The sequence below is a fragment of the Condylura cristata genome, unplaced genomic scaffold (assembly GCF_000260355.1).
Source record: "Condylura cristata isolate star-nosed mole 26May11 unplaced genomic scaffold, ConCri1.0 scaffold00032, whole genome shotgun sequence".
Taxonomy (NCBI): domain Eukaryota; kingdom Metazoa; phylum Chordata; class Mammalia; order Eulipotyphla; family Talpidae; genus Condylura; species Condylura cristata.
In genome coordinates, this window is record NW_004567133.1 from 11,587,775 (window position 1) to 11,614,753 (window position 26,979).

The following is a 26,979-nucleotide window of genomic DNA, read 5'->3' on the forward strand; positions in this document are numbered from 1 at the left end:
AACTCATGCGGAAGTGGCTTTAGCTTCTCAGTGCTGTGCTTTAACCCACTGCGCCACTAGGGAGGGCCGGTTCCTCTCTTTTTGAGCTGGTTCTGCCTGTGGAGGCCCTGGTAGTATCTCAAAACTGGTCTAACTCTAGGGTCAAGAGTGACTTAAAGACCACAGAGTGCCTCCTGAACTGGGTGAGAGTTGCTGTAGAACCCCAAAAGGAAAATGGACCCTAGCTTTGCTGAACACATTTCAATACTGCTTCCCTTCCCAGGTGTATGCAGACATGCACACGCGCATGGTGCAAGCCCCGAGGGCCATGGACACACTCCTCTGTCCTCCCTTTGCAGGGCCTAGGGTGGAGGACACCCGGGACCTGTTTCCACTGGCCTCAACCAAGCAGTAGAAGCAAAAACACTTTGGGCTCTTCCCTCTTGTGGCCCATCTAACTGATGTCTGCTTGCAGTTCCTACCTTAGTAAATAGAATAAGTCAAAGAAAACCACGCACCCCTTGATGACTGAAGACCTCACAGGTCTTCATGTCCAGCTCCAGCCAGAGCCTTCCTGGCCAGGTGGCCAGGTCAACAGCAGAGTGGGAAGGCCTGCATTCTTCAAATACACTTAGCTGGTATATTCTACACTGGACAAGCTAGCCCTATTTTTTTTTTCTTTAAATATTCTGTCACCAAAGGGAATCTGCTTTTTCCACTTTAGAAAAAATGTGAGTTCAAGAAGTATTTTTCTGGGCTTTTCATGAGTCGGTACACAGGAAAGCAATGCAACTGATGACTAAGTCCTGTCTGGGGTGCCACACTGCTCAGCTGCTAAAATCATAAGAGCCTGTATTGATCTAGCACTTTCTATATGTTGAGTATTCTGTTGGGACTGCGACACATAATATTGCCTTCAATGCTCCTCTGACAGTTTTATGAAATAGGCATTAATATAGTGTCCTATTTTTTTGGGTAGAGGAACTGAGATACAGGACCCTCCCTGGTGGCACAGTGGGTTAAAGCTCAGCACTGAGAAGCTAAAGCCACGTCAGCACGAGCTCGATCCCTGCCAGCCCCAGAGCTGACCCACATCGTGCGTCAGACCTCACCTGACCCGCCCTCTGCTCCCCTCAGCAGTGTACTTTGTCAGTTGGCCTGTTCTGCTCCCCACTGTCTCTGGTGAATCCTCTCACCACCCACCCCTGCATCTTTGGCCTGTACCCCAGTTCTGTATGCACAAATAAATAAATCTAAAAGAAAAAAGAAACTGAGATACAGAACTTGAGTCAATTCACACAGCCAGGCAGGGCTGGCACATGATCCACAATGAAGCTATCTGTGTCAGGGTCTGGTGGCCAGGGGAGACCAGGAAGTCTTTACTGCCTAAAAGGCGAAGCATCTGGTTTCCCATTTAAAGCAGAGTGGCAGACACAGGGAGGTGATGTCAGACTACAGACTACTCAGCGTCCCAGCTACTTGTGGGGGCCATTGCCCTGGCTAGCTCCCAAGTTTTCCAACACTCTTGTAAGGAAACTTCTGACTTGGGTATTCCACTCCTTGAGAAGGCTCCTAAGTTTTCTCTCTCCTGGGATGGAAGAAGTAGTGGTTTGGGAAGCTACAGATGGAGCGGCAGATGGGAAGTGAAAGTCTATCAGAGTTGCCCAGGATAAAACCATTCATCTGCAAAATTCATATGTTTTCGTGTGGGGCAACTTCACAAAAACAACAGCAAGAGGAACTAGCAGTGCTTGATGCATAAAGTGCCCCTGGGCATGAGGATGGCAAAGCACAGTGGGCGGAAGAGCTTGGGACGGGGAAGACACAGCAGTGGGAGGTTGAGGGAGAGAAAGACAGACCGAGAGAGAGATGCTGAGACCTGGAGCACCCCCGCTGAAAAAGCCAGAATAGGATGACTCTTGTCTCTGAACCCAAACAGGCTGGGTATGTGGCCTGAGAAAAGATTTCAGGGCCTCCCGGGGGTGAGGTTTGGCCTAGACTATGGCTCAGGAATTAATAGTTGGCATTTACTAAGTACTACGTGTTCAACACTGTGCTAGGTTCTAATAGTCCCGAAACAGAACGATCCAGCCCCGTACAGCAGGAGACCCTCGCTCACACGCTTCTTCTCACCTGCCTGACACTCCTTCCTTCCCTCCAGGGCTCCATCAGCACTGCACATTCAGAGGCCTCTCGGACCTGATATGTCCGTCGTGTTTTACTCCATGCACACTATCTTCCTTTCTTTATAGCCCTTGTGTACCTCACCTGCTGTGTTCCTGGCGTGATGACCTAGGCTCCATGCTGCCCCCCGGGGCGGGCGGCTGTGCACACCGAGCGCCCCAATAGTGCCCAGCATAGGAGCTGATCAACAAATGTTTGTGGCAGTTTGAATGAATGAGTAATAAGTAAAATCTGCTGGCGGTTTCAACACTGTTTTCTATGAACGAGACATGGGTCTCTAACCCCGCCACTCTAACCCCTGGCTCAAGGGTGCTGATGCCTTTTTTTTTTTTTAATATAATATTATAGTTTATTTTTACATCATTTTGTACATTTTTTTTTCATCTCAATTGTAATCCCCGTGGGTTTCCCATCACCAAGTCACCCATGTGCCATCACCGTAGAACCATGCATTTCCCTCCCCCACCCCCGTTTTTGATCCCATTCCTCACTCCACCCCACAAAATTCTGGTATATGGCTGTTCATTATTCTTATTATTTTCTCGCCTGGACCATTATATTCCTGTATGAGCGAAACCATCCGGTATTTTTCTTTTTCTTTCTGGCTTATCTCACTAAGCATGCTCTTTTCCAAGGGTGCTGATGCTTTTTAACCAAAATCACCACATACTGTGCAGCCTCAGATGCTCCCAGCCTCCAGGGCCTCGCAGCCGGCCATGGGTGCCACCCCGCCCAGGACCGGAGCCCCAGGAATCACACAGTGAAGGAGACAAGTCATTTCTAGCTCTGACTGGGGGACTTCTCGTCCATGCCGGGAACTCATTTGGATCCTGATTGAAAATCTCAACTCCTGGGAATACGTGACCTCGATACGCGAAGCTGTTAAGAACGACTGTTAATGTTTTAGGTGTGATGAGCATATTGATGTTCCGTTCAAAGGGAGACCTTATCTTTTTGAAATGGTGTGCTGAAATATTTACAGGTACAAGTGTTTCTTAGAAATGCTGCAGTGGGGTCAGGGAGACGGGAGCGAGAAGAGTGAGCATGAGACTGGCTGGGAGTTGATTATCTTTGAAACTGGGGATGTCACTGCGGGGGTCACTAGACTATTTTCAGCACTCCTGGGCATGTTTGGGAATTGCCTTGATGAAAGTCTTTTTTTAAGACTCTTTCAGCTCTTCTGGGAAAGCTTACCCAGTGCCTTCAAGCTGTCAAGAGAAGGAAGACTTCCCTGCACCCCACCCCCACTCACTTCTCTTCTTCAGCCTTGTCTGTCAATAAACCAGCCTGGGAGACAGACAAGCCAAGAACTGCCTTCTTGACATCTTGCCCCTTCCCCGAAGCTCTCTAGACAGGTTTGCTTTGCTCATCGTGTGCTTTCCAGACTTGTCAGTGCTCGCGCAAAGGGCCAGCGCTTCCTGGCAGTACTGGCCCCCTGGGCTGCTGGCCTCTCTGCCGTCCGCTCCTAGTGTGGCCACGCAGGCTGCCAGCGCAGAGGGCGAAAGTTCTAGAGGGGATGGAGAGCTCTAAGTTCACATGCATCTTCCCAGTTCGGAGATGTGGGCAGTCGATTCACTTGCTAAAATTTGATAGGCACCAACTTAACACCCCGGGGGGGGTCTCCAAGAGCCCAAGGATATAAGTTTCTGAACAGCCAGAACATGGTGACCCACCTCCCTCTTCCACACTGTCCTCTTCCAGGTCAACACCGAAGTCACACCTTGTCCTCCCCCTGCCCACAGCACGCTGGTGGTTCCCTCTGGCTTCGAGAAGCTGCCAAATTCCAGAATCCCCACCATCTCGTCACACATTCCTCTCTGACCTCTATGCATCTACTCACTTACTCTGTTCCAGCCACACGGGCCCTCTGTTCCTCCAGCACCCAGGCCTGTCCCACCTCGGGGCTCAGCTCCGGCCTCTCCCTCCCGGACACGTTCCCTGAGGGGCGGCTCCTTCGCCCCTCCCATGCTTCCTGGTAAGGGCGTCCCCGTCACTCTCCTTGAAATTACTTTTCTCGGGCCCTCCCTGGTGGCGCAGCGGGTTAAAGCACAACACTGAGACGCTAAAGCCACTTACGCACGAGTTCGATCCCCACCTGCCCCGGAGGTGACCACATGGCGTGGCAGACCTCTCCTGACCCGCCCGCTGCTCCCCTCAGCAGTGCACTTCATCGATCTGCCTGTTCTGTTCCCCACTCTGTCTCTGGTGAAGCTTCTCACCGCCCCTGAGCCTCTGGCCTGTACCCCAGTTCTGTCTGCACAAATAAATCTTTAAAAAAAAATTATTTTTCTCCCCCGCACCTGCTCGCTGCCTCATCTTTCTGATGTGCCATTTTATTTATTTTGCTTGCTTCTCTCCCCCACTTGGATGGAAGCTCCCCCGGGGGCAGATACCCTGTAGTGTATCCTCAAACAGAGCTGGGAAAACCGTGCACTCCACACCTCTGTGCTGAAAGCGTGCCTGAGTAAGGTGCAAATGCACACACGACCGCCGGGTGCCCGTGGCTCCTAGCTGGGAGAGCTCTGAGCACAGGCGTGAGCTCTGCCCCGCGTCTCAGGAAGGCGGCTGCACCACCGCTGTCTGGTTTCCGGCGAGGTGGAGGGAGAGGGTGCGCGTGTGGGACCCCAGCCAGGCTGGCTGGGGCGCGGGACGCCTTACCTGATGGGGTAGTCGGCTGCGCTGAGGTTGATGAAGAAGTCCCAGGGCCAGTCGGCCATGTCCAGGAGGTCCCGCATGCTCTGCAGGTAGGTGGACAGGAGGCTGGCCCCGCCCCAGATGGTGGCCATCCTCCAGGGGGTGACGCGGACGTTGCTGTACTGCCTGGCGAACTGCAGCACTCGCCGGTGCAGGTAGTTAGAGCGCTTTGGGAAAGGGAGAGGAGTCAGCAGCTGCAACCGCAGATGGGCGCCCCTCCGCCCGCCCCGAGTGACAGGCCACACAGTGGGGCTGCCGAGTGACCGGCTCAAGAGCGGGGACCTCCCTGCATGGCCACTGCGCTTCTCATTCCTGCACTGTACTTGAGCTGCTGGAAATGCAGACACCAGGGGCCGGCTTCTCAGCTGACGGTTCCCTGGGGCATGGGCCGGGCCTGGGCCTCTGCATTTCCTCACCAGACCTGCACACATGCCCTGAGGGTGACAAGCGAGGCAGCAGGGCTGTGTCTAAACTGGGAGCACTGCAAGGGTGGACTCCCATCACCCTCCCAAGGACTGTCCGAGCAGACCTTTCAGGTCAAGCACCCCTCCGCCTCTTGACGCACGGCACCATCCTGTTTCGTCAGCAGATGCCGTCACGTCCCCTCTCTGGGCTCAGAGGTTAGGGGGAGCAAGCCCGCTGCAGGCGTTCACGAATGAGCTTTTTCAGTGTTGCTAACAGCTGCTCCACACCATGAAAAAGGTCCAGAGGCAGAGTCAGCGGACTTGTGGCCGGAGTGGTTAAGATCCCTCTGGCCCTTGATAGGAAACACGTGGCGAAGCCTGGGGCATTGCTCCTCTAGCCTGGCCAAGGGTGTCGGGACAGGGGCAGTGAGGGGAGGGAAGGCAAATGGTGCCAGTGCAGAACGTCTAAAGCCATAGCCGGGAAGTGTGACACACGCACACACGCACCCCCGAGGGGCAGCTGCTCAGCCCCTGAGCCTCCCCTGAAGGGAGCCAGCTTGGGCGGGAGCAGGCGCACCGGGGTCGCTGGCCTCACCTTGTCCACGTGGATGTAGTAGAAGTGGTCTCTGTGGTAGATGGCCTTGAACATGCGCTGCAGCTGCCGCGAGGCGCGGCCGTGCACCACCAGCACGAAGGCGATCCGGACCGGGTTGGCCGGCATGTACTCCACGGAGTCCTCGTCCCACTGGACATTCTTGTTGGCTTTCCCTGGGGAAGACGGGAGAGACGGCAGAGGGGGGTGAGGCTTGCTGGCCGTTCCTGTGTGTAGGGGAGCAGTTTCTCGGCCGCTATCGCGTTTGGTTATAGAATCTGACTCACCGGAACACGTGCGCACTGGCCCTTACATGGTCCTGTTACAAACGGGGCGAGGGGCTCTGGGCTTTGGGCTGAGGGACCAGGTTTTCATCCCGCAGGAGCTTCCAAAAATCCACGGAGACGCACGCACACTTATCAAACAACAGGGCAGGTGAGGGTGTGGGAGTCGTCTCTCTCAACCACGTGGAGGACATGGCTCATGCATCCTCCTTTCACCTCCTAACAGCACCCAGTTAAAATAAAAGTGTGACCACAACAGGCCACAAGAGGCTTCTGCTCTTGGCCTACAAGGACACGCACCACGGCAAGCTGTACGCTAACGCTCAGAGCTTATCCCTCACCTGTAACTAAGACTGCACCGTTCAGTTTTGGGGAAGTCACCATGTCCCTCCCATCTAAGTCCCTAGGGATATGGGTCTCCCTCCATCATCAGTGTTGGGGTGATCGGAACATGGCACCTTCCTGGCCACAGCAGGCCGATGCAGACGTGAGCCAGAGCTGGTTAGCCGAGGAAAGGGAATTCCAGGCTTCTGTTGGAACTACGACATGAGAGAAGTTCTCCTTCTGTGCACCCAGTACTGGAAGGTCCTGAGAGCCTTCTGTCCTCACTGGAGAGAGGCTGCAGGGGAGGAGAAGTGACACAGGACGGGAGGGTCCCGGTCCTGACTTGAGCTCCTGGACCAGCCACTGTCAGACTTTTAAAGTTGGACCCTACACCAGATTCACACGGATAAATGCTTCTAGACATCATTCATCCTGGAAGCAGTCTCAGAAGCTTCTGCTTTTGCCTTGAAAATGTCCCCGGGAGCAGGGTTTTGGGAAGAAACACAGCTTGCTAGTGTAGTGCACTGTGCTTCCGATTAGAAAGCTCCTTGCTTTCTCAGCCTGCTTTCCTTTGGGTCCACTCTGATTCCCTGTGGGCTCTGGGTTAGGGGACCCAGCACATGCTCAGAGTAGGAGCTGCAGGTGTCTTAGAATGTCATCTGGCAACGCCAAGAGTGGGCCTCTCCGCCTGGTGGTTGGGAGACTGGGAGCCGGTCAGCTGTTGCGGGAGCACTGAGTGATGGCCAGATGCACAGGCTGCCTCTATGTCCCCCAGAGGACACTATGAGATGAACACGTCCCCATCACGGCCCAGCTTGCACAGCCTGAGGGATCTGCCTCCTGCACCTCTTGACCCTGACTGGAGACCACTTCCCCACCTCACCACCTGGCATTGCTTCCCCTGGGGCAAACTCGTTTCTGCCTCAGGACCTTTGCACTGGCTGTTTCTGTTGCCTGGAATACTCTCTCCCTAGAACCTTGCATGACTGTGTCTTATTAGCTCACACCACAAGAAAAGGCCACTTACCATCCCCACTCCCAACCATACCACATTCCTTCACCTCACCCTATTTCAATTCTCTGCACAGCATTTAAGAACATCTGAAAGCTTTTATCTGTCTACTTGTTTATCTTCTGAACATCCCACTAGAACATAAACTCCATGGAAATGAGAGACCATTTCAATCTTGCTTGTCATTGAATAGACAATAGTGTAACGATATCTGGCGCACATCTGGCTCTTGGAGAAAAACGAGTTACAGGAGGGTGCGTCTTGGCTTGGTATTATAATAGCAACAATCCCTTTACAGAGCATTGACCAGCCTCTGCCATTCAGTATTTTATGGAATCCCCATAACAACCCTGCAGAGAGTGCCATTATCTTCACTTTACAAATGAGGAAACACTGCTTAGAGAGGCCAAGGGATTTGTTTAAGGTAGCATTGCTTTCGCTGGGGTACCTGAAATCCAGCCAAAGTCTTAACAATGAAGGTACACTCACTACTATAGCCAGGATTTGGGAATGTTTCTAACAATTCTGCTAGTAAGAACCTGGGAGTCAGTTATTATAGGTAAGCAGACATACAAAGGACTGTCAGAGCATTGAAGGGAGGATTCCTATATCATGTGGGACGCTGAGTCCAGGAGGCCAGTCCATCCATCCATCCACCCACCCACCCATCCATCCGTCCACCTGCCTTCCCGCCCCCATCCGTCTGCCTGTCTGTCCATCCATCCATCCAAATGCAACCACCCACCCAGCAAACCATTCAACTATCCATCTAGCCAAGTACTCAACAGCCTATCATCCAAAAAACCAACCATCCATTCATCCACCCATCTTATCACCCATCACTTCTAAAATCAACCAACCATCCATCCATCCACCCACCCATCATCCTTAAAAGCAAACCATCTATGCATTCACCCTTTCAACCACCTATCAACTCACTGACCCACATAATATTAACTGAGCCTGTACTACATGCCGAGTATTGTGCCAGGGATTAGGAAATGAAATTCTGAAAATAACCTTTGCATTTGAGGAGCTTGCAAACAGCTAACTGGGAAGAACAGAAGATAATGTTCAAATATTTTATAAGAGCAGTGTGGTGGCCTCCCTAGATCTTTGCATGACTCTTATTAGCTCACACCACAAGAAAAGGTCACTTACCATCCCCACCCCCAGCCATATCACATTCCTTCACCTCACCCTATTTCAATTCTCTGCACAGTCTGCATGCAGGGACAGATGCGACCTTAGAGAAGTCAGCCCAAAGCTCCTGAGACCATTTCTTCCAGTTCTCCTGATGGGTCCTAATGTCTTTAGTCCCTTGGCTGTTCAACCAGCAGCTGAAATCCTGAAGATATTATCATCTTGGCTCTCAGACTAGGCAGCAACCAGAGGGGTGATTCTAGCCACCCTGTAATGTCTCCAGACCACCATTCCTAGGCCTGAGGTCCTGAAAAGCACTGGGCCTTCCTGGCTAGGAGTGGGCTGTTGTCCTGCTGGAGTGGGGTAGCTGGCTAACTTTGCTATCGTGCACGTGACAACAGGCTGTCACATTTAAGTACACGTGCTCCTGATCCCGTGCCTGAGAACCTGCCCTGAGGAAGGCCCACGGGGAGGTCTGTGTGGAAGGTTACTTCGGTTCACCGAGTCATTCATTCCGCAGCTCTCCGCAGCCAGGCATGGGTCTAGTCATAACAGAGTTGTTTTCCACACAGTGCTTAGGCTGGTGGGGTAGAAAGTGAATGAAAAAGGGAACAAATGCAGAATATAATAGCAGGGTGATAAAGGCTATGAAGAAAGCAAGTTCAGGGGGCTGTACGTGGCTGCGGCAGCCAGTGGAGGCTGGACTAAGTGGAGACACTGGAATAAGCACTGAATAAAACCAGGGTGTGAGCAGTGGGGACTGGAACACTCTGGGCAATGGAATAGCCAGGGCAAAGGTCCTGGGGTCTGATGCCCAGAGTGATTATGAAGGTCCAATGTAGGAGTCGAGCCAAAGGTCTTCCCAAAAATGTTGTCTATAAGACAAAGCAAAAGAGAGGCTCTGAAGTGTTACCCATAAGCACTCACTAGACACGTTCCCAAGTATGAAGAGGACCAGTGGCATGAACACTTTCACTTTCTGCATTATGTTTCTGCATTATCAGCATTTTTCTAAAATGGCTGACTATGATAGTGAAATGTAACAATAAAGGTGGAGCTTCTGGAAGGCTCTAAAAGCAACCATTTATCAAGTGCTTACTATGTGTCAGGTACTTTCAGTGCCTGATTTTATTCACTTCTGCCCAGACCTCTGTGAGAAGGGAGCAGTCAATGTCCCACGTACAGGTGAGAAGCTAGGCTGGGAGAAGTCCCAGAGGAGAGGTAGCTGACGGGATGGCACCTGCCAGGCTGATGCCTTCTCCTAGTCCCTGTGCTGTTGCTGAGGCAGTGGGTGAGTGGACCTTCAGCTGCAGACCAGGTGACACACCACATGGGCCGAGCCTCCCTGAAACCCAAACACTGCCCGCTCCCGGAACAAAGACAATGCATTTAACATTGTAATCAGGTTCTTGTGGCACAAAATAGAGTTAAGTGGAAGAATCAGAATGATTCAAGACAGCAGGAGAAGCTGACTTCAGACAAATGTTAAAAAGTCAGGTTTGTGGGGGAGAATATCAAGTGCACTTCTGCGACACGGGTGTGAAGGCCAAGGTCAGGGACTCATGGCTTTCCATACTCTGTCCTTTCATGACCGTCATGGGTCAAGCGTGGATGACAGAACCCTGGGCTCCTGGCCTATGGGGGGAGGAAGGTCCTCGAGGCGCCTTGTAGGAACCAGCGACCAGGTGCAGATCATTGCAGGGAAGATCTGAGAGGCCTCGGTCTGGTGACGCTGGCTCTCCAAGGCTCAGTGTTACCATCATAAGACCATCACAGCACCTGCCTGGTGTGGACCTTGCTGTCCGCATGGGCATACGGACGGATCTCGCTAAGCAGCTGTCATCACCGTCGGCTCAAGGGTCTTCATTTTCATTTGACCGCTGTTCCTCTATGACTGGATTAAGTTCAGCTCAAGCGACAGGCAGCTCTGGTGTCTGCACTGGTGGTGGTGAGACGCTCAGAGTCACCAGGGATCCCTTCTTTTCTCCTCAGCCGCTCAAGGCGGAGGATGAGCTTCATGGCAGGAAGAGCTTTATCTAGATAAGCCTTGGGGTGTGTCCTCCAAGGCTCAGGGCCTCCTGCTCCCCTGGGCAGAAGGGCTGGGCCACCTGTTATTTTTCTCCCTCTCTGAGACAATGTTCCTGTCCCCACCCCAACACCCCCAGCAAGCACGCAGGAAATTTTCCCACTCACTGGTTTTTCCCCCCTCATTCAAGTCTAGAGTTATTAAACCACAACCCATGGCTGAACCGTCTTATTGATTTTATTGTCACGAGCCTGGGATATTCTAATGATGTACTGCTCGATAGATGGAAGCTGGTGGGATAGATATTGATGGCGGGTGCTCCATTTCGCCGCAATTCACTGGGTCCCGGCCACTTTGCCTGTTCCACCTCATCTGTGGAGAGGCTGCGCCGTGGCCCACGCTCCCGCTCCCTCTCCCACGCGGCAGGATGAAGCCTCCTTATGCTCACAGCCAGGACCAGGAGCCTCGCGGACAGTCCCTCATTGTCTGACCGCAGCAGGCCTCTGGGGGCGCTGTTCTGCTCCTTCCCATGGGACTCATGTGCTGGGGTGAGTCACGTCCAATGTAGGAAGTCAAATGCTGGGGTCAAATGTCTACTAAAAAGAGGTTAGCTACTGTGATGGTCTGATCATCTGTGCTCCCAAATCCCTGTGCTGAAACTCAAATGTCCAAGGTGATGGTGTCGGGAGTTGGGGCCTTTGGGGGTGATGAGGTCACAGGGGCAGAGTCTTGCTGAAGGGCACGCAGACAGTCGCACTGGCCCCGCACCAGAGATGACGAAAATTCAGTGGTGGCCACTGTTAGTGTCACTGGAAGTCATGACAGGTAGCTGTAGGACTAGGAGTGGCCTTCTAGGTCCCTTCGACCCTTTCCAGCTTCATTTCCCCGAACTGGTCCAGCTAGTATCTCCAGGAAGGTGCACTGCAGTTCCACATCATCAAATCCCTATGTCTGTTCCTGCCTGTGCTGCTTCCCACCCCCTCACTCACAGACACCACTAGGAACAGAGCTGTATCCTGGGCCCTCCCTGGCGGCGCAACAGGTTGAAGTGTATGTAGCTCTGCAAATCCGCAGCTGCCTAGATGCAAGTTCAATCCCCGCCCCGGAGCTGACCCACATGGCACAGAGGCCTCTCTTGACCCGCCCGCTGCTCCCCTCAGCTGTGTACTTTGTCGATCTGTTCTACACCCCACTCTGTCTCTGGTGAACCCTCTCAAGCCCCGCACCTCTGGGCTGTACCCCAGTTCTGTAAGCATAAATAAATCTTAAAAAAAAAAAAAAAAGAACTGTGTCCCTCACTCTGATTCCTATGTTGATGCCCCAACCCCGTGGCTGTATAGGAACTGGGCCTTTAAGAGGTGATTAAGGTGACATGGGGTCCTAAGTGCAGAGCCTGGGCCCCTGGGGTTAGTGCCCTTATAAGAAGACACCAGAGAACCTGGTTTCTCAACGCCTGCCAGCACCCAGTGAGGAGGCTGCCATCCCCCAGCTAGGAAGAGGTCAGCCAGGCCCGGCTGGCATTATCTGGCTCTCTGGTCTTGGACATCCAGCCCCCGGAATTGTGAATAAATAACTTTCTGTTGTTGAAGGCCCCCAGTGGGTGGTATGGCAGCCCGAAGGTAGTTAAAGGTCAAAGGCAGCTCAGATCAACAGGTGGAATGAGTAAGGAGCTGACAGGTGAGCAGAGAGGGAAGAGTGTCTCAGGCAGAGGGAACCGCAGACGCCAAGTCCCCTTGACAACAGAGAGGGGCTCTGAACGGGGGCCAGTGAGGCTCCACACCGAGGTCGAGTGGAAGTTGGGGTGAAACAGGAAGGGGCAGCCCCCTGGAGCTTGGACACTGTCTCAAGGACATCAGTGGACATGCGAGATGAAAGTACGCAGCACCTGTGACTGTAAGGGGGGGGCCCCAAGAAAAAGGGAAAGTCCAAGGTCCCCGCAACAACCAAAAAGAGGGTGGAGCTGAGCAGAGAAAAAGGGGGAAGAAGACAAGGAAGCTGGATGGAGAACAAGGAGACCTGAGGAAGCCACATGGAGCAGTGAGCATGTGATGAAGAAACCGGGCTTGTTTCCTGACCCTGGACTGACTAAGGCAGATGTGGGTGAGAGACTTGTAGGGAGGTGACTATGGCAGTGTTTATATTAATTTTGATTTTGCTCTTTTCCTCCCAGACTTGTCTGGTCACTTCTGACCCTTTTCCATGGGTCCCGTCCAGAAGGTGCTTTAGTCTTGTGGGTGGCGGGTTTTCAGGCCCTGCTTTGGGCCAATCCCTTTTAGGTTGACTTTCGCCCACGAGGGGATGGGTAGCCTCAGGTGTCTGATTTAGACATTACATTCTATGTCTTCTGTATTGTACAATCACTGTATTAAAGTCCCTTTCCGTTAAAGTTTTATATGTTTTGTCTTGACGTGGCGGATGGCAGAACCCACTTAGAGCAGGCAGGTTTTGGGGTTTCAGGGGTGCCTCTCTCTGAATTGAGGTGCCCTATAACAGATTTGCTGCCCTATAACATGACCAGTGACTGGGGCGGGGTCTGCAGGTGGTGCTTCGCATTGCAGCGTGGAGCAGAACAGGGCAAGGAGCCCCACGTCCTGCAGGCCGAGGCCTGGGGTGTCCAGACACGCTCCTGCCTGTCCGGCCCTGAGGCCGCCGAGGCCGCCGGCGAGTTCTCCGAAGCGCCTCCCTGTCGCGTGACGTTTTCATCTCCGTCTTCCGTCCCCTTTCCTGAAGGGACTCGCTGGCTCCATAAATACTGCCGTGGAAAAACGCAGGGACTCATCTGTTTTTATTACAAATGGAGCTGCTGGAGGGGGAACGACCCTTATTTACTTCTCAGGGTAAGGGCTTTGACAACAGGTTTATTTTCTCCAACTCTCCAAGGACTGGGAGAGTAACACTCCAAAGTAACAGTACATTAATTAATGCCGAATTGGTGGGAATTTTCCTAATAAAAACCCTTATAGTAATCACATTACGGGCCATTAACGCTGCCTCCTGATCATAAGCCATAAATCTGTGCTGCAGGTGCCTTCTTAAAAAGGGACGTTTCCCCACGTCGTAGCCCATTTGTCTCGCTAATGCCGTCACGGCCCACATGCAGGTGGGTAACTGCGCAGCTCCGCCTTTGTGCAGGGCTGGTCTCTCACCAGGCCTTGTCCAGGCATCGTCTCACGTAGCCCGGCACAGACTCGGGAGGGAAGGGCCCTGCCATTTCCATGGCAGGCGGGGGGACTGAGTCAGAGCGGGTGGTGTGGGAAATGGGGCCTGGAGTCAGGGACCTGAGTTTGAATCCAGGCAACCTGACTCCGGAGCCCAGCAAGTCCTCACTGAACGCCGCCGTCAGTAAGTTCTTGGTAACATGAACCCAACGACCACAAACAAAAATGGGTCCTTGAATGGCTTCATTTTAGGCAGCTAAAATGGGCTGGGATTTCTTTTGCTCATCAGTGTTATGATGAAACTATGTTGGGCCAAGTGCTGGGCCGAATCCTGCCCCCCGACAGAAGAACAGCAGATGGATCTCGACGCAAGCGCAGCGGGCCTCGTGCCCAGCCCCAGCGCACGGCACCGCCTAGTGTACTTCAACAGCAACACCAGCGATAGTTGAACCATGCAACCTTAGGTTTGGCTCCCAGAGGTCAGGGACTGGGGTTTTGTCCCTTCTCCTTCCCCAGGGCTGAGCCAGATGCTCAATGACAAGGTCAGGAGCACCTGGGACACCAGGAACGGATCCCTGCAGAGAGACACCACGGCGCACGTGTAAGGGGCTCTGGGGATGGGACCAGGAACAGCACAGCGTTCTCTTGCTTCTTGCGAAGGTGGGGGGCCTGCGGAGGCTGGAGGTGGGCGGCTGTGACCCACCGATGCAGAGGCCAGGACTAAGCCAAAGAGGAGCCCATGTCCAACCCTGTCTCGTTTCACTCCTTGGACGCCCCGAGTGGTTTCTTTGATTTCTCTGTCTACGTAGAGAAATGTGTGCAGCAGCCGAGCACATGGGCCGTGACGAGAGGAAAAGGGAGAGAAACCTGGCTATCCGAAGGTCCACAGATCACTGCCGTTACCAATTCAGTGGCTATTTCCCCAGTAATTTTATCCGCGGGCGTGCGACGTTATCACAGACGTTGTGTTTTGACGCAGGCGTTCTATTTTCTACACTGTGCCCTTGACATATTTTCCATGTCAGTGAACGCGGGTGCTCATTCGCACCTCTCCGCCTTTTCTCACAGATATGCCCTCAGCCCCTCCCATGAGCAGTACCTGTCAGGGCGGGGGATGCCGAGAGCAAAGCGGAGGCAGGATTTGTCTCCCTGCACTTCCGGTCCAGAGGAGGGGGCCCGGGGGCCCTGGCAGTTGTTATAGGGGTGAAGTGCAAGGGAGGAGACTGAAGGGGAGGAGGACAGGGCGGTGGTCTTCAGGCTGTTCTGAGGCTGCAACACAGGAGTCCGGAGCTAAAAGAGGAGGGGAGGGGGCAGGAAAGGAGATGTCTCAGGTAAAAGGAGGGTCGTGGCTCAAGGCCTTGGGGAGGATAAGATCTGACTTCAAAGAATAAAAAAGGCTCTCCGGTTCCTCACTTTGCTTTTCTGTTTTCTTGGAAGTGGTCTGGAATTCCTGCAGTGTGATGACAAAAACATTTTGCACACGTTGGGTTCTTGAGCCAGTGCAGGGACGGGCCTCGGAGCCTGACGCAGCCGCCAGCGGCACTGACGGGCAAGGCCGAGCTGCAGCTTTTCTGTCCCCAAAACACGTCTGCCAGCAGGCCCCACCCCCAGGTCACTCGGCCTTCAGAGCCGGGACGACAGCGTGCAGGCCCTGTGTGCCCGCGCCCTGCAGTCTGTTCCGCTCCCGGGGCCGCTCCCCCGCCACAGTCCTGCAGGCTGACATCTGTCTCTCTCAAGATCTCGCACTAGCAGAGCCTACGTTTTAAAAAAATTGCCGACCGTTAAAAACAAAACCTCCTGGGCCCTCCCTGGTGGCGCAACGGGTTAAAGCACATCACTGCAAGCTGGCCACAGTCGCTTCTGTGCGAGTTCGATCTCCAGCCATGGAGCTGACCCACGGGGCGCGGCAGACCTCTCCTGACCCGCCCGCTGCTCCCCTCAGCAGTGTTCTTCATCGATCTGCCTGTTCTGCTCCCCGCTCTGTCTCTGGTGAAGCCTCTCACCGGCCCTGCACCTCTGGCTTGACCCTAGTTCTGTATGCACAAATAAATAAATCTTAAAAAAAGGTGAAGATTGTCAATCCAACAGCAAAAATGTTTAAAAAAGGAAACAAAACCTCCCGAGTACACATGAGAAGTCATTAGAAACACCCCGAGACCGTCACACCCTGTGGAGGGCAGGGCACCACGGGTGAGGCTCCCCCTTCTTTGAGAGACGTCTGGCTGTCAAAGCCCCGCAATGGGTGACGCAGTGGAGCCAGCGTGGGGGCGGACAGCCCAGGCCTCAGCCAGCCAGGCTCTGTCTCGTCCCTCGTCCTCGCACCCTGCGGTGGGGACACTTCCTCCACTTGTACTAAGCAGGTCCCGACGACGAAGGCATGAGAGGTCTTGCCCAGGTCACCAAGCACCTCGCCCTGATTAGTCTGGTAGAACAGAGACGCTCACTTCCTAGCCAGGGCAGGGGGCTTCATTTAGCCACAGGGGTTCTGTGGACAGCCCTCCCCCACACCCCATAAATAAGAAGCTCAACCGATAGCTGGCAGAGGAAGCTAATCTTGAATGTGGATCAAGTGTTAGACTGGAGGCTCCAGGGCTGGGAGTCGTGGCTTCTCACACGGGATGGGGTTCAGACAAGCCTTCCGGGGGACAGCCCCCCTCCCGCTCCCCACTGCTGCAACCTGGGAAGGGCTGACAGTGACAATTTAAATTAAATTAAATTCAGTCAGCTCCAAAAGGAAACACGTGTAATGTTAATTTCATGGGTGTACCAATGTGTAAACCTAACAGATGATACTTAAATGAGAAAGGCAGAGAAATGACATTTGGTTAAATAATGCATCAGTGGGTACAATTTGTTGAAACTGCCATTAAAAAAAAAAAATACAAGCACAATTGAAAGTTGAGCAAGCTGTCACCCGGGCCAGTCACCTGAGCGTCCTCAACAGCGTGAGCTCGCGAGGAGCCGCAGCGGGCAGCCCGGCTCGAGGCTCCCGGGAAGGACCGAGGGCTCCGGCCAACATCCCTGCCGCCCTCCCACGGCCTCCCGCCTCCTGCACAGATGCATTCACCCGCCCGCCTCTCCAACCGGGGCTGGCGTCTCGCCCTGGGCAGGACACCTGCCTGCGTTTGATTATTTCCTTTTCCTTCTTAAACACAAGATGACACAAAATGTCAGGCTTTCCTCTTCATCCCTGGCGCACGGCACAGAGGAGGCAAGCGGACAGTAGGGGACACTCCTCTGGCGTGACCTCGAGCTCAAGCTTCACAACCAGGCCTTGTGATAAGCCCCTCTGACTCACACGAGTCCCCTGCCACGCAGTCTTGGGGTCCTCGTCCCTGCCCAGGGGCCATCAGCCTTTCTCAATATTAATGGAAACTACTCCTTCTGCCAGAGAAGCTGTAGGAAGCTGACCAATGGGAAGAAGCTAGACTCTGTTAAAGATGTGGAGCCGAGAAACAGAAATGCGCTATTGACGGAAGCCAGCGTTTAGCTGAGCACTTAGCCTATGCCAGGCACAGTCCTGCGGGCCTCGTGGCTTCTGTACTTTAACTGCCTTTGGCATTTCATTAATTCTAACAATGAGGAAGGGCCTGTCACGACCCTCATTTCACAGAGGAGGAAAAGACTGAGACAAGCGAGGTCTTGCTCAGATAGCTTGTGGCAGAGCCGGGATGTGAATGAAGGCTAATCAGACTCCGGAGTCATAACTCTGTTCTGCCTTCAATGTATCAAGAGCCGGTTTCAAGTGGCAGATAAGGGAAGGCAGGCTGTTGCCTCTCACATAGAGCTGCGTCAGTCAGGCCGTGCTCGGAGCTGCTGCAGTAACACCCACGCCCGTGGCCCTCCAGCCTGGCTGCCCTCTACAGGGTCGCAGGAGGCCCCAACTTGTTCCTATTCCCTCCAACAGCTCACTCACATGGGCCTGGAGCACGAGGGTAGGGGGGACACTTCACACCCTCTTCACTGCTGTGGCCCATTAGGGAGCTGCAGTCCAGCAGCCCCCTGGAAGTGGGAGAGGGCAGCAGAGAGACACACACTTGGGGGGCACCGGTGGCTGGGGACACAGCACCTTGATCGCAGCCAGCGCTTCTCCATCTGGGCAGTTCTCCCCCAGGGAATCTTTGTCTATGTCCAGAGACATTTTCCGTGATCACCACAGGAGCAGGGGTGCTGCTGGTGTCTACAAGGCAGAGCCCGGGATTCCCTAAACATTCTATAATGCCCAGGAGGGGCCGTCCTTCCTCTGGCAAGAGGTTTAGCTGACTCAAAACCCCCCATGCCCAGGCTGAGAAAATGTTGAAACCAGTGCTTCTGAAAAAGATTTGTGGGGGGGCTGATGAAGAAGGCAGTGCCCCGGGCTGCGGACCGGAGATAGCTCTCCCAGCGGCTGCTGACCACGATGACCACGGCTCGTGGGCCACACCCAGGGAAACCTCGCTGGGCAGGCAGGACAAGAACACCAAGGGTGAGTGGGAAGAGGCGCCCATGGGATCATGCAGAGACACTCTCCAAATGTGTCAGGGTCAGCGTGAGGCAGCTGTGCCGGGAAGGAAAAAAAAAGAGCTGACATTTGTTAAGTGCCTCTCTCCCTCTCTTTCGCACAAGCCTTGAATTGCAGGGAACATATTCTAAGACTAACCTGTCAGCCAGTGACAACTAAATTACTAACCCGGCCTTCCCCGGTGCCCCGTATCCCTGTCAGACTCGCAGCCACATTAACGAGGAAAAGCTTCCTGGAGATGTATTCCCGGCATCGGGGAAGGTGACCCTTTTGCCGGAAAAGGGCCATGTGGTCACGGGTACTTAGAGGGGCCAGGAGACTTGGGGTTTGGCTAGAAATAACCCAAAGGGAAGGGAATCGAGAGCAAGCCGAGTGGCTGAGGCTCTTCATCGAACCCATTCTGCTTATGCCTTGACACTCCCAGCATCCTTTGCAGTTCCATCTGGTTAAATATCTGTCCCTAGGAGCCAATGGAATGAAAGCACATGTCTTGAGCCCCAGCCCTAGACCTGACCCTGGATACCTCCTGCATGTGCTCTTCTATGGTTTTCCTCCTTTACTCCCTGGGTGCAAAAAGCACAGGGAGCTTGAGGCCTGCATGTGGGACTCCAAGACAGAAGCAGCCTGGGTCCCTGAATCACTGCTTGGAGGGGAGCCAATCAGGAACATCCAACATCCATTTTCAATGTTCTGATGTTCGAGTCCACCTGCATTATTGGGGTCTGTTTGTTACAGCAGCAAGCACTACCCTCACTGTTCAGAGAGGAATTGTTCATTGAAACACAGAACGGTGTCTGTGAAAGGGGGAGTTTCTGGGTTCCCTGCCCCACCCAGGGAGGGAGGAGCTGAGGAAGACTGGGAGAAGCCCGGGCGGAGGCACGTGGCACGGAGAGACACGCAAGGTCCCACTTGCTTCTAGGCTTTGGAGGTGCACCAGGGACTTGAGGGACATGGAAGGAGACACGTGGCATTGACACATGCAGAGACACTCGGAAGGGACGTGGGGAGGCTGACAGCGGCAGCCCTTCCCTTGACTTGCACTTTGATTCTGCTCCTTTCACCCCAAACTTGCTTGGCCCCCTTTGCCCTCTCTGCCGCTTTCCTAGGGCTCCCGCCTGCAGGTGCCTTAGACTTGTGACAGGTTTCGGGGCCAGACAACCCTGCTTCGGGCCTACCTTGTTTGCATGGACATACACCCACAGAGGCGGGGATACCTTCAGTGTTTCTTGGGGAGCTGCTATCCTTTATTCTTTCTCCATGCACAGTACCCTACTAAAGCTCTCACACCAAGAATACGACGTGTCTTCACACGGCAGTTGGCAGAACCCACTGAGGGTGTGCAAGTGTGAGGTTCCCGGGTGTCCCTCAGTCTGCTCACTAACATAACTAATCTGGGCTCTGAAGGCAGAAGGGGCCGGTGCCTGCTGGGTCCGGTGATGTGACCTGAAGACGTTACTAGAACCTCTCTGAGCCAAATTTCTTCAGAAGAAAAATGGAAGAACTCATCTATGTTTTCATGGAAGGGACCGGTCCATCTTCTCCCACCTGACTCCGGCCTGTCAGCCCCTGGACAGATGCAGACGAGAAAGCGGGTGCCATGATGGCGAAGGAGCAGCGTGCGGTGATTCGCCTCAACTTTTCCGTGTGCGTCTTTACTGAACACGTGCGCGAAGACACAGTCAGTGTCTTTACTGAACGTGTGCGCGAAGACACTGTCAGCAGCATCCCCTGCCTGAGGTTGGGCAGCTGCAAGTCCTCCTCCCAGTGGGGCCAGATCTACGTGGGCCTCTGCTGTCTTCTCCCCCGTCTCAGCAGAGTCTTACACAGAGATTGCTCAGGCACCTCAGCTGTGCCGAGCTGGTGAGGACTACCTAGAAAGCAGACTTTAGACACTACTGAATGAATTCTCTCTGGCCAATTTATTCACGCTTCTAACCCAGGTGCTTCACCCAGGACAGGAAACACGGTGTATACGGACTCAGTATTTATGGACAAAAAACTCACAACACCTTTTTGACACCAGCAGCCCCATAGTCATCATTTCACTCCACTCTCAGGACTATGGTGCCATTTTCTGGAATAAGACTGAGAAAAGGGAGAAGCTGCATAGTTCCTGAAGCAGGAAAAGGATGGCGGTGGGGGCTGGGGGTGTCAGGCACCTCTCTCTCTGTGGGCTGGATTTATCACTGATTTGCCTTGTGGCCTCGAGCAGATTGAGTTCTTGAAGTCCCCTCAGCTTCCAAATCTGTAAAATGGGTACAGACACTCACCCATTCGCCCAAATCCATTCTCCCTTCTGTATGACTGTACATGGGGAAGTGGCTACCTGGCTGGGCGAGCACTTCTTGGCTCTTCTTGCAGTAGGAAGATGAAGATCTCGCAGGTAGATGAAGTTCCCCATAATTTCAGACAGGGCTCAGTATTTGTTTCCTCCCAGGGGCCAGCTACTCAGCATTTTGGGCTTCATAGGTCTTGTGGCTCTGTGGCGCCCACCCCCTTCCCAACTCTGCCCTTACAGAGAGAAATGTGGGGTATCTGAATGATGCCAGGCACAACTGCCAGTAAAGCTTAACCGACGAAACAGGAGTGGGTGGACTTGGCCTGCGTGTCCTGGCTGCCCAAGCCCTGGTTTGAGAGATGCCTAGCCTACCACATATTGTCACTAGCCTTCTAGAAAGAGCCATATGAGTAGACGTTCTGCCCTGCATGGGTTCCTAAGTTACCAATTCTCACCTCTCACACACACACACACACACACACACCGGTGCAAATGAAAACATGGAGCACCATGTTCAAAAACAAATGGAGAGTTTCAAGTGCCTGAAAACAGAGCATTCCATCAAACATGGCCCCTCTCCTGTGGCTCTGGCCACGGTCCAGCTAGCATGTCCATCCGCGGAGCTGGCCCTGTCTGTCTCTATTACCATCAGCCAGCCCAGAAAGTTCTCTGACTAACTTCCTGACAAGTTAAGAAACTTGCCACCTGCTTGCTGCCTGAAGGGTGAGGCGAATGATTTTATACATCACAAGAAGAAGGAGAAGAAAAAAAGAAAGCCAATTTTCTTTTAGTATATTACTTGTCAGACAGCGAAATGGGATATAATTATGGTGTGACATTTCCAACAGCAAATATGTTTCAGTGTAAGCAATTAACACCGGTTCTTTTGGCAGGCTTAAAAAGATTACTCAGGGACTGTGGTAAGTTACAATGCCCCATGAATAATAAATAATGTAGAAGCACAGCTGAGTTGCATATTAGGACCAAAGTTCACTTTCCTTGATGGAAATGGATTGGGTACTGTTAACCCTCTGCAGAGTCCAGGTGCTTAAGCAGTTCTGGATCATGGGTTCTCTGGATTTATCGAAATTACTTATTTACCTGGCTCCTAAGAGCATCTGCCCCCCGCCCCAAAATCTGCATGTATTGAGTTGCTGGGAGCCTGCATAAACCAGTGGCTTGGAGGTGACCCTCTGGGATAGATAGGCTGGAGAGATGACTTGTACTGAGATTATCAAATCTGAGGGTTGACAAAGGTCATGGCACAGCAAGTCCCAAGGTTTAGAGGAATGCCCAATTGGAGCTGTGTCCCTCTGGTCTTGCTGGAACTAAAGGGAGGGCTGTCCTTTCTGACTGTATTTTTGTAGCTTGTAAGCCTCAGTAGCTCAAACCAATGAAAACACCAACAGTTAAATGGTCCATATACTACTGGGAGGGGTTCAAGGTCATGATTCCTGCCCTTGACCCTAATGCCATTGTGCACTGGTAGTTCTGGGCCGTGTAGGACGGTCAGTGGCATTCTTGGATTACTCCCATTGGAGGCCAGGCGCTCCCTCCACTCAATTGTGAAAGGCAAACGTGTCTCCAGACATCGCCAAATGTCCTCTGGGGTGAGGGGACCTAATTTAGACAGTCTTCCACTGTGTGGCCTTGAGCCAATAAATGGCTTCATCTCTCTGAGCCCTTTCCTCACATGCAAACTGGAAAAGCCATGCATACCTTCTAGAGATATTGTAAGAAAGGAGTATGATGATCCCGGAAGTGTTGAGTTCAGTGTCTGGAATAAAGTTAAGTGTTCAATAAGTTAGGAGCTGTTTTCTCAACCTTTACTTGACCAACAGCCACTGATCACAGTAAGGCTGTGACAGGTGTGGGGGGTAGAAAGTAATTTTGCACAGGCCTGCCATAGAGCCTGAACACCTTGGGGACACTCACATGAACCAAGCACCTCAGTGCAATGGGCCAAGTGTTAATGCAGACACCCAAGGGGCAAGGGAAATGGGGACTTAGGGAAACATGCCTACGTCCTGGGGATTCACAGAGAAGGCATTACTTGAATGAGCATTACTTGAATGGAAGTAATGTTTCTGGCAGACACGAGGAAGTGCATTCCAGCCAGAGTGATTGACTCCCAAGACCTAGAACTGTTGAAAGATGAATTTCACAGTAGAGAGAAGAGGGGAGAGGGAGCAGGAGAAAATGCAGGCATGGAGAAGGCAGGTGATGAAGAACCCTTAAATACTGCTGCCAATACTGCAAAGCACAGTCCACTTCCTACTCAGTAGGGAACAGTGTGGTGTTGATTAGTAATGTCTGCTTGGTCCAGGAAGGAAGAAAAGATCTGGTGTACAAAGTGTTCTACTGGATTTGGAAGGATTTTCATCAGTAGAATGATAGCAGAAACCATTTTTAAACACTCACTTCATAAGCTGTTGTTTTTTTAAAAAGACTGAAGAGGTAGAAACAGGCAAGAGGATGAAATGACTGTTATACCATCAGAACGAGATAGTAAAGGCCTAATGGGGAGAGCAAGTGGTTGGGGGAGGATGAAATGACACAGGAGGTATTTAGAATTAAAACTGAGATTGGCTCCATGGACTTAGGGGAGGACACGTGACTTTTGGCTTTCTAGTTTGGGCATTTGAAGGCTGGTGGTGTCATCCACCAGGAAGAAATCTGGGGACAGAATAATAGAATGATGGCTGGTCCTTTTGGGGATTCTGAGAGGTTAGGTTTTTCAGGAGTCCCAGGGTAGGAAAGTCCACAGACAGTCTGCCATTTTGATCAGGAGTCCACATGAATGTATGGACCAGAGTTACTGGCTTACAGAGGCAGCTGCCATCACCAGTCAGTTGATTAGCTACAACTCGCCTGCTTCCCAGCCCTTGGGGCGGCCCAAGTGTGACTGAGAAAGGTGTCTTCTTCCACTGGGATTCTCCTGACCCAAAACTATTCCAGAATGACAGGATTAGTGAGGGACGACAGAAGAAACCCATTACTGAGCAATCCCCTGGACATTTCGTAGCCAACTTGCATTCCTGTGATCCTCATAATCCAATTAGGTGATGCAGGAAACTCTATTCTAATTCCTGACTTCACTGTGACTTTGCTGGGTCTCAGGCAAACCTTGTTTAATAAGGTGTCACCTAAACATTGAGCAGTGCATGCAAAATGAGAAAGAATATGCAGAGGTGGGGGGGTGAGGGGTGGGGTGACTGACATCTAGAAGATTTCCTCTTTCAAACAGCCAGTGGGTGAGTTAGGACTCTGTCAGCCTCCTCCCCTGGGCTCCTGATTGGGGGAGACCTCTTTTCCCTTCCTCTCCATCCACTTTGCCTCCCCCTGACTGGGATCGCCCTGTGCCACCTGCCTGGTGTCTAGAGCTCACCTGACAATAGGAATGGTAGTGATATTCACCGTGGTGAATTTATTGAGCTCCACGACACACCAGGTACGGTCTGAAGCAGATTTACAAACATAACTTCCATTCCCCACAGAATCTTGGGCCTGAGCAGATGACAGGCTCATTCTAAACCCATGCAACTATCAGGGGTTGGAGTGAGGATTCAGAGTCAGACCTGTTAGTGTCTTTCACCTCTGGCACCATACCCTTCTGGGTGGGATTCCAGAACTACCAAAGTGCAAAGGCCAACCCTTGTCAATAAAGCTTGGTCCAGTCCAAAATGCCCATGGTACCACAGCCGAGACACAATGAGGACCCTCACTGATCTCGTGATCTAGGTTTCTCAAGAAACCCTAGTCTTGAATCTATGCTCAGGAGGAAAGGCTCCTGCAGTGCTTGTGGAGACTGTCAACACAGGTGAGAGGTTCTCACATGTCCTGCAGTCAAATAAAACCTTACCTGGGTGAGTTCAATGGACCATTTCCTAAAGCGTTTGACTATAGAAACCCTTATCACTGTCCTAACGTCCCTCTGAAAGGATCTACAATATCTAACATGACCAGACTCCTGCATGAGGCACTACACCCCAGCACTTCCCAGGTACCCTGAGGCACTGCTCCCTGCAGGAACTGGTGTGTGGGAGGCAGTGAAGTGTCAGTATATAGTGCAGGCTCTGCAGTCGGGGAACTGGCTTTGAACCCAAGTGATGAGTCGTGTAAACTTAAGTCTCTTCATTTCACTAAGCTCCAATTTTCACACCTTTAAGAGAGATTACAGTTAGTGCCCATGCCAAAGGTTTGTGACATTCACATCACATTAGGCGCATAAAGGGTTTTCAGGCAGGCTCAGTTATGCTGGCTATTCATTCCTAGAAGATAATGGTGGAGATGGTGATGGAGGTGATGATGATAGTGATGATGGAGGTGATGGTGATGGAGGTGATGATGCTGGTCGTGGTGATGGAGGTGATGAAGGGGGGATGTTGATGGGGTGGCGATGGTGTTGGATGGTGGTGGCGTGGAGGTGGTGCTGGTGATGCTGGAGGCAGTGATGGTGGCAAAGGTGGTCATGTGCACAGTCTAGGTTACCCTCCCTCGTCTCTCTTGAGCTGGTGAAACTATAAGCACATCTATCTAGCTCACTAAGACATTTTCACTGGTGGCCTCCTTTCAGCAAAACTCTTCCTCTCTTGTGTTCTGCAGCATCATGTTATGCCTCTACCAGCCCCATCTGCACATGCTGTCAGGGTTCCGTAGCCCCCAGCATTCCCTGCTCTACAGGCACACCCTGGCCACTTACTAAGTACATGGTGACCTCAAGTGAGCTGGATTACTAAGGCACCACAAGTTTCCAGCTTGTGTCTCCCAAACCCAAAGAAGCTGAAGAATAGAACCACCAGTAAGAATCACATCCCTACCTGCTTCAAGGAGACCTCAAAGCAAGCCCACACCCAACTTCAAAATCACTCTGAGAACGGGGAGAGCACCAGAAGACAGCTTTCATTATGGGGTGGGTCTGATCACCCCACTAGAAAACAGGAAGCCCGGGTGCTGGGCGGGGCACAGCAAGGGAGGGCCGAGTCCCCTGCTGTCAGCCAAGCCCAGACTCCTCTTTTAGAGACCAGCAAGCGTCTTCCAAGCAGCCATTTAAGCAGGAAGGTGCAGGCTGCCGGACACCTTGCACACCAGCCACCTGCAGGCTGGCAGCTTCTGGGAGGCAGGCTTAGTTGTGCTCACGCTCCATTTTAAATTAAAGTAATTGTCAGTCAAGTCAAGAGATTTCAGATGAAAATTTAGAGTTCTTACTTTCAAAAACCAGAGACTGAGCACAGCTGGGTTTGCGATCGACAGGGCAAAAACAGTCTCCGGCTTTCTATGGGATGGTGCTCTGTCAGCCAGTCTCCTCAGCCTGCCCCAGGCAGCCGCTTCCTGCTTGGCTCCCCTGGATACTTTGTGACCCCTTGCATTAAATATACTAATCCATGGCAAGCCGACGTCGTGCTGGTTAAGAGCATGGGGCGTCCCGGCAGACCTGGTTCTGCCTGTGGCTGTCCTGACCTGGCCCTGGCCCTCCACCTCCAGATGCACCTTTTCTTGGGATGCTGAGATTCTGCTCAACGAGCTCACACCTAGCAGGTGCAGAGTGACCATAAAGGAGGCTGTCTTGGCAGGGGGGCTCCCCCCCCCCCCCCCATCTTGCAAAGGAGAATTTTGGAGTTGGAGAAAGGAAATGCCTGACTCGGGATGAGAGAGCCTGAATTCAAATGCAGCTGGCCTGGCTCCTGCAATCAAGTTCATCACCACTCCCATTTCAGATGCTGCACAACTGAGGCCAGCTGCTTCTAGGGGCAAAATCAGCACCTCCAACCCAAATACTGCTAATGCCAAGCTCTGACACACCTCTACCCACACATGCATTAACTGTCCAGTTATGCCCTCACAGCCCCCGCGAGGTGATGAGAAAATCTGCATGGCCAAAGTTTGGCACTCTGTCACGCCCCGTCACCTGTTGGCTAATGAATACTGAGTAATACCTAATGAATAAATGGGCACACAAGAAACCAATCCAATCAGCTATTGCATAAGGAGTCAATAAACATAACAAAAATAATTAATAAAGTCACCTTGTGGATCACCTTGTTCGACATTTCTAAAATCTCTCCAGGATCCCTGTAGATCTCACAGAGTCGCTCACAGAACTCTTTACTTGGGAATCCGGTGTGCTGTGTCATGTGATAAACACAAGGAACATAAACCACCCTCTCTTTTCCCCAACTCTAGGCTCAATTCCACCAGGAGCAAAATGAACCCAGAGTTCGTTGGTGCAGATCTACAGTAAATGGCTACTTAGCCCGCAGAGAAACGTCTGTCTGCAAGACTGTTAGTGATTATCCTATCATAATAAAATAGATTATGTTCTGGTAATGAATACGGCCACAACGGTTTGCTGGCAACTTAATCAATGCATTCCTCAACTGCAATCGAGCAAAAATAGGTA

General features: G+C 52.4%; 1 protein-coding gene across 1 annotated transcript in view; it reads right to left on the reverse strand.

The window, feature by feature from the left end:
- The window catches only part of XYLT1 (xylosyltransferase I), a 94,044-nt gene that overhangs the window by 50,938 nt on the left and 16,127 nt on the right, over positions 1-26,979 (reverse strand). The window contains exons 4-5 of the mRNA XM_012731653.1: positions 5,857-6,029; positions 4,822-5,024 (exon numbers count right to left, since the gene is read on the reverse strand). Of these exons, the coding sequence (XP_012587107.1) occupies positions 4,822-5,024; positions 5,857-6,029 (376 nt within the window). The remainder of the gene's footprint in view (positions 1-4,821; positions 5,025-5,856; positions 6,030-26,979) is intronic.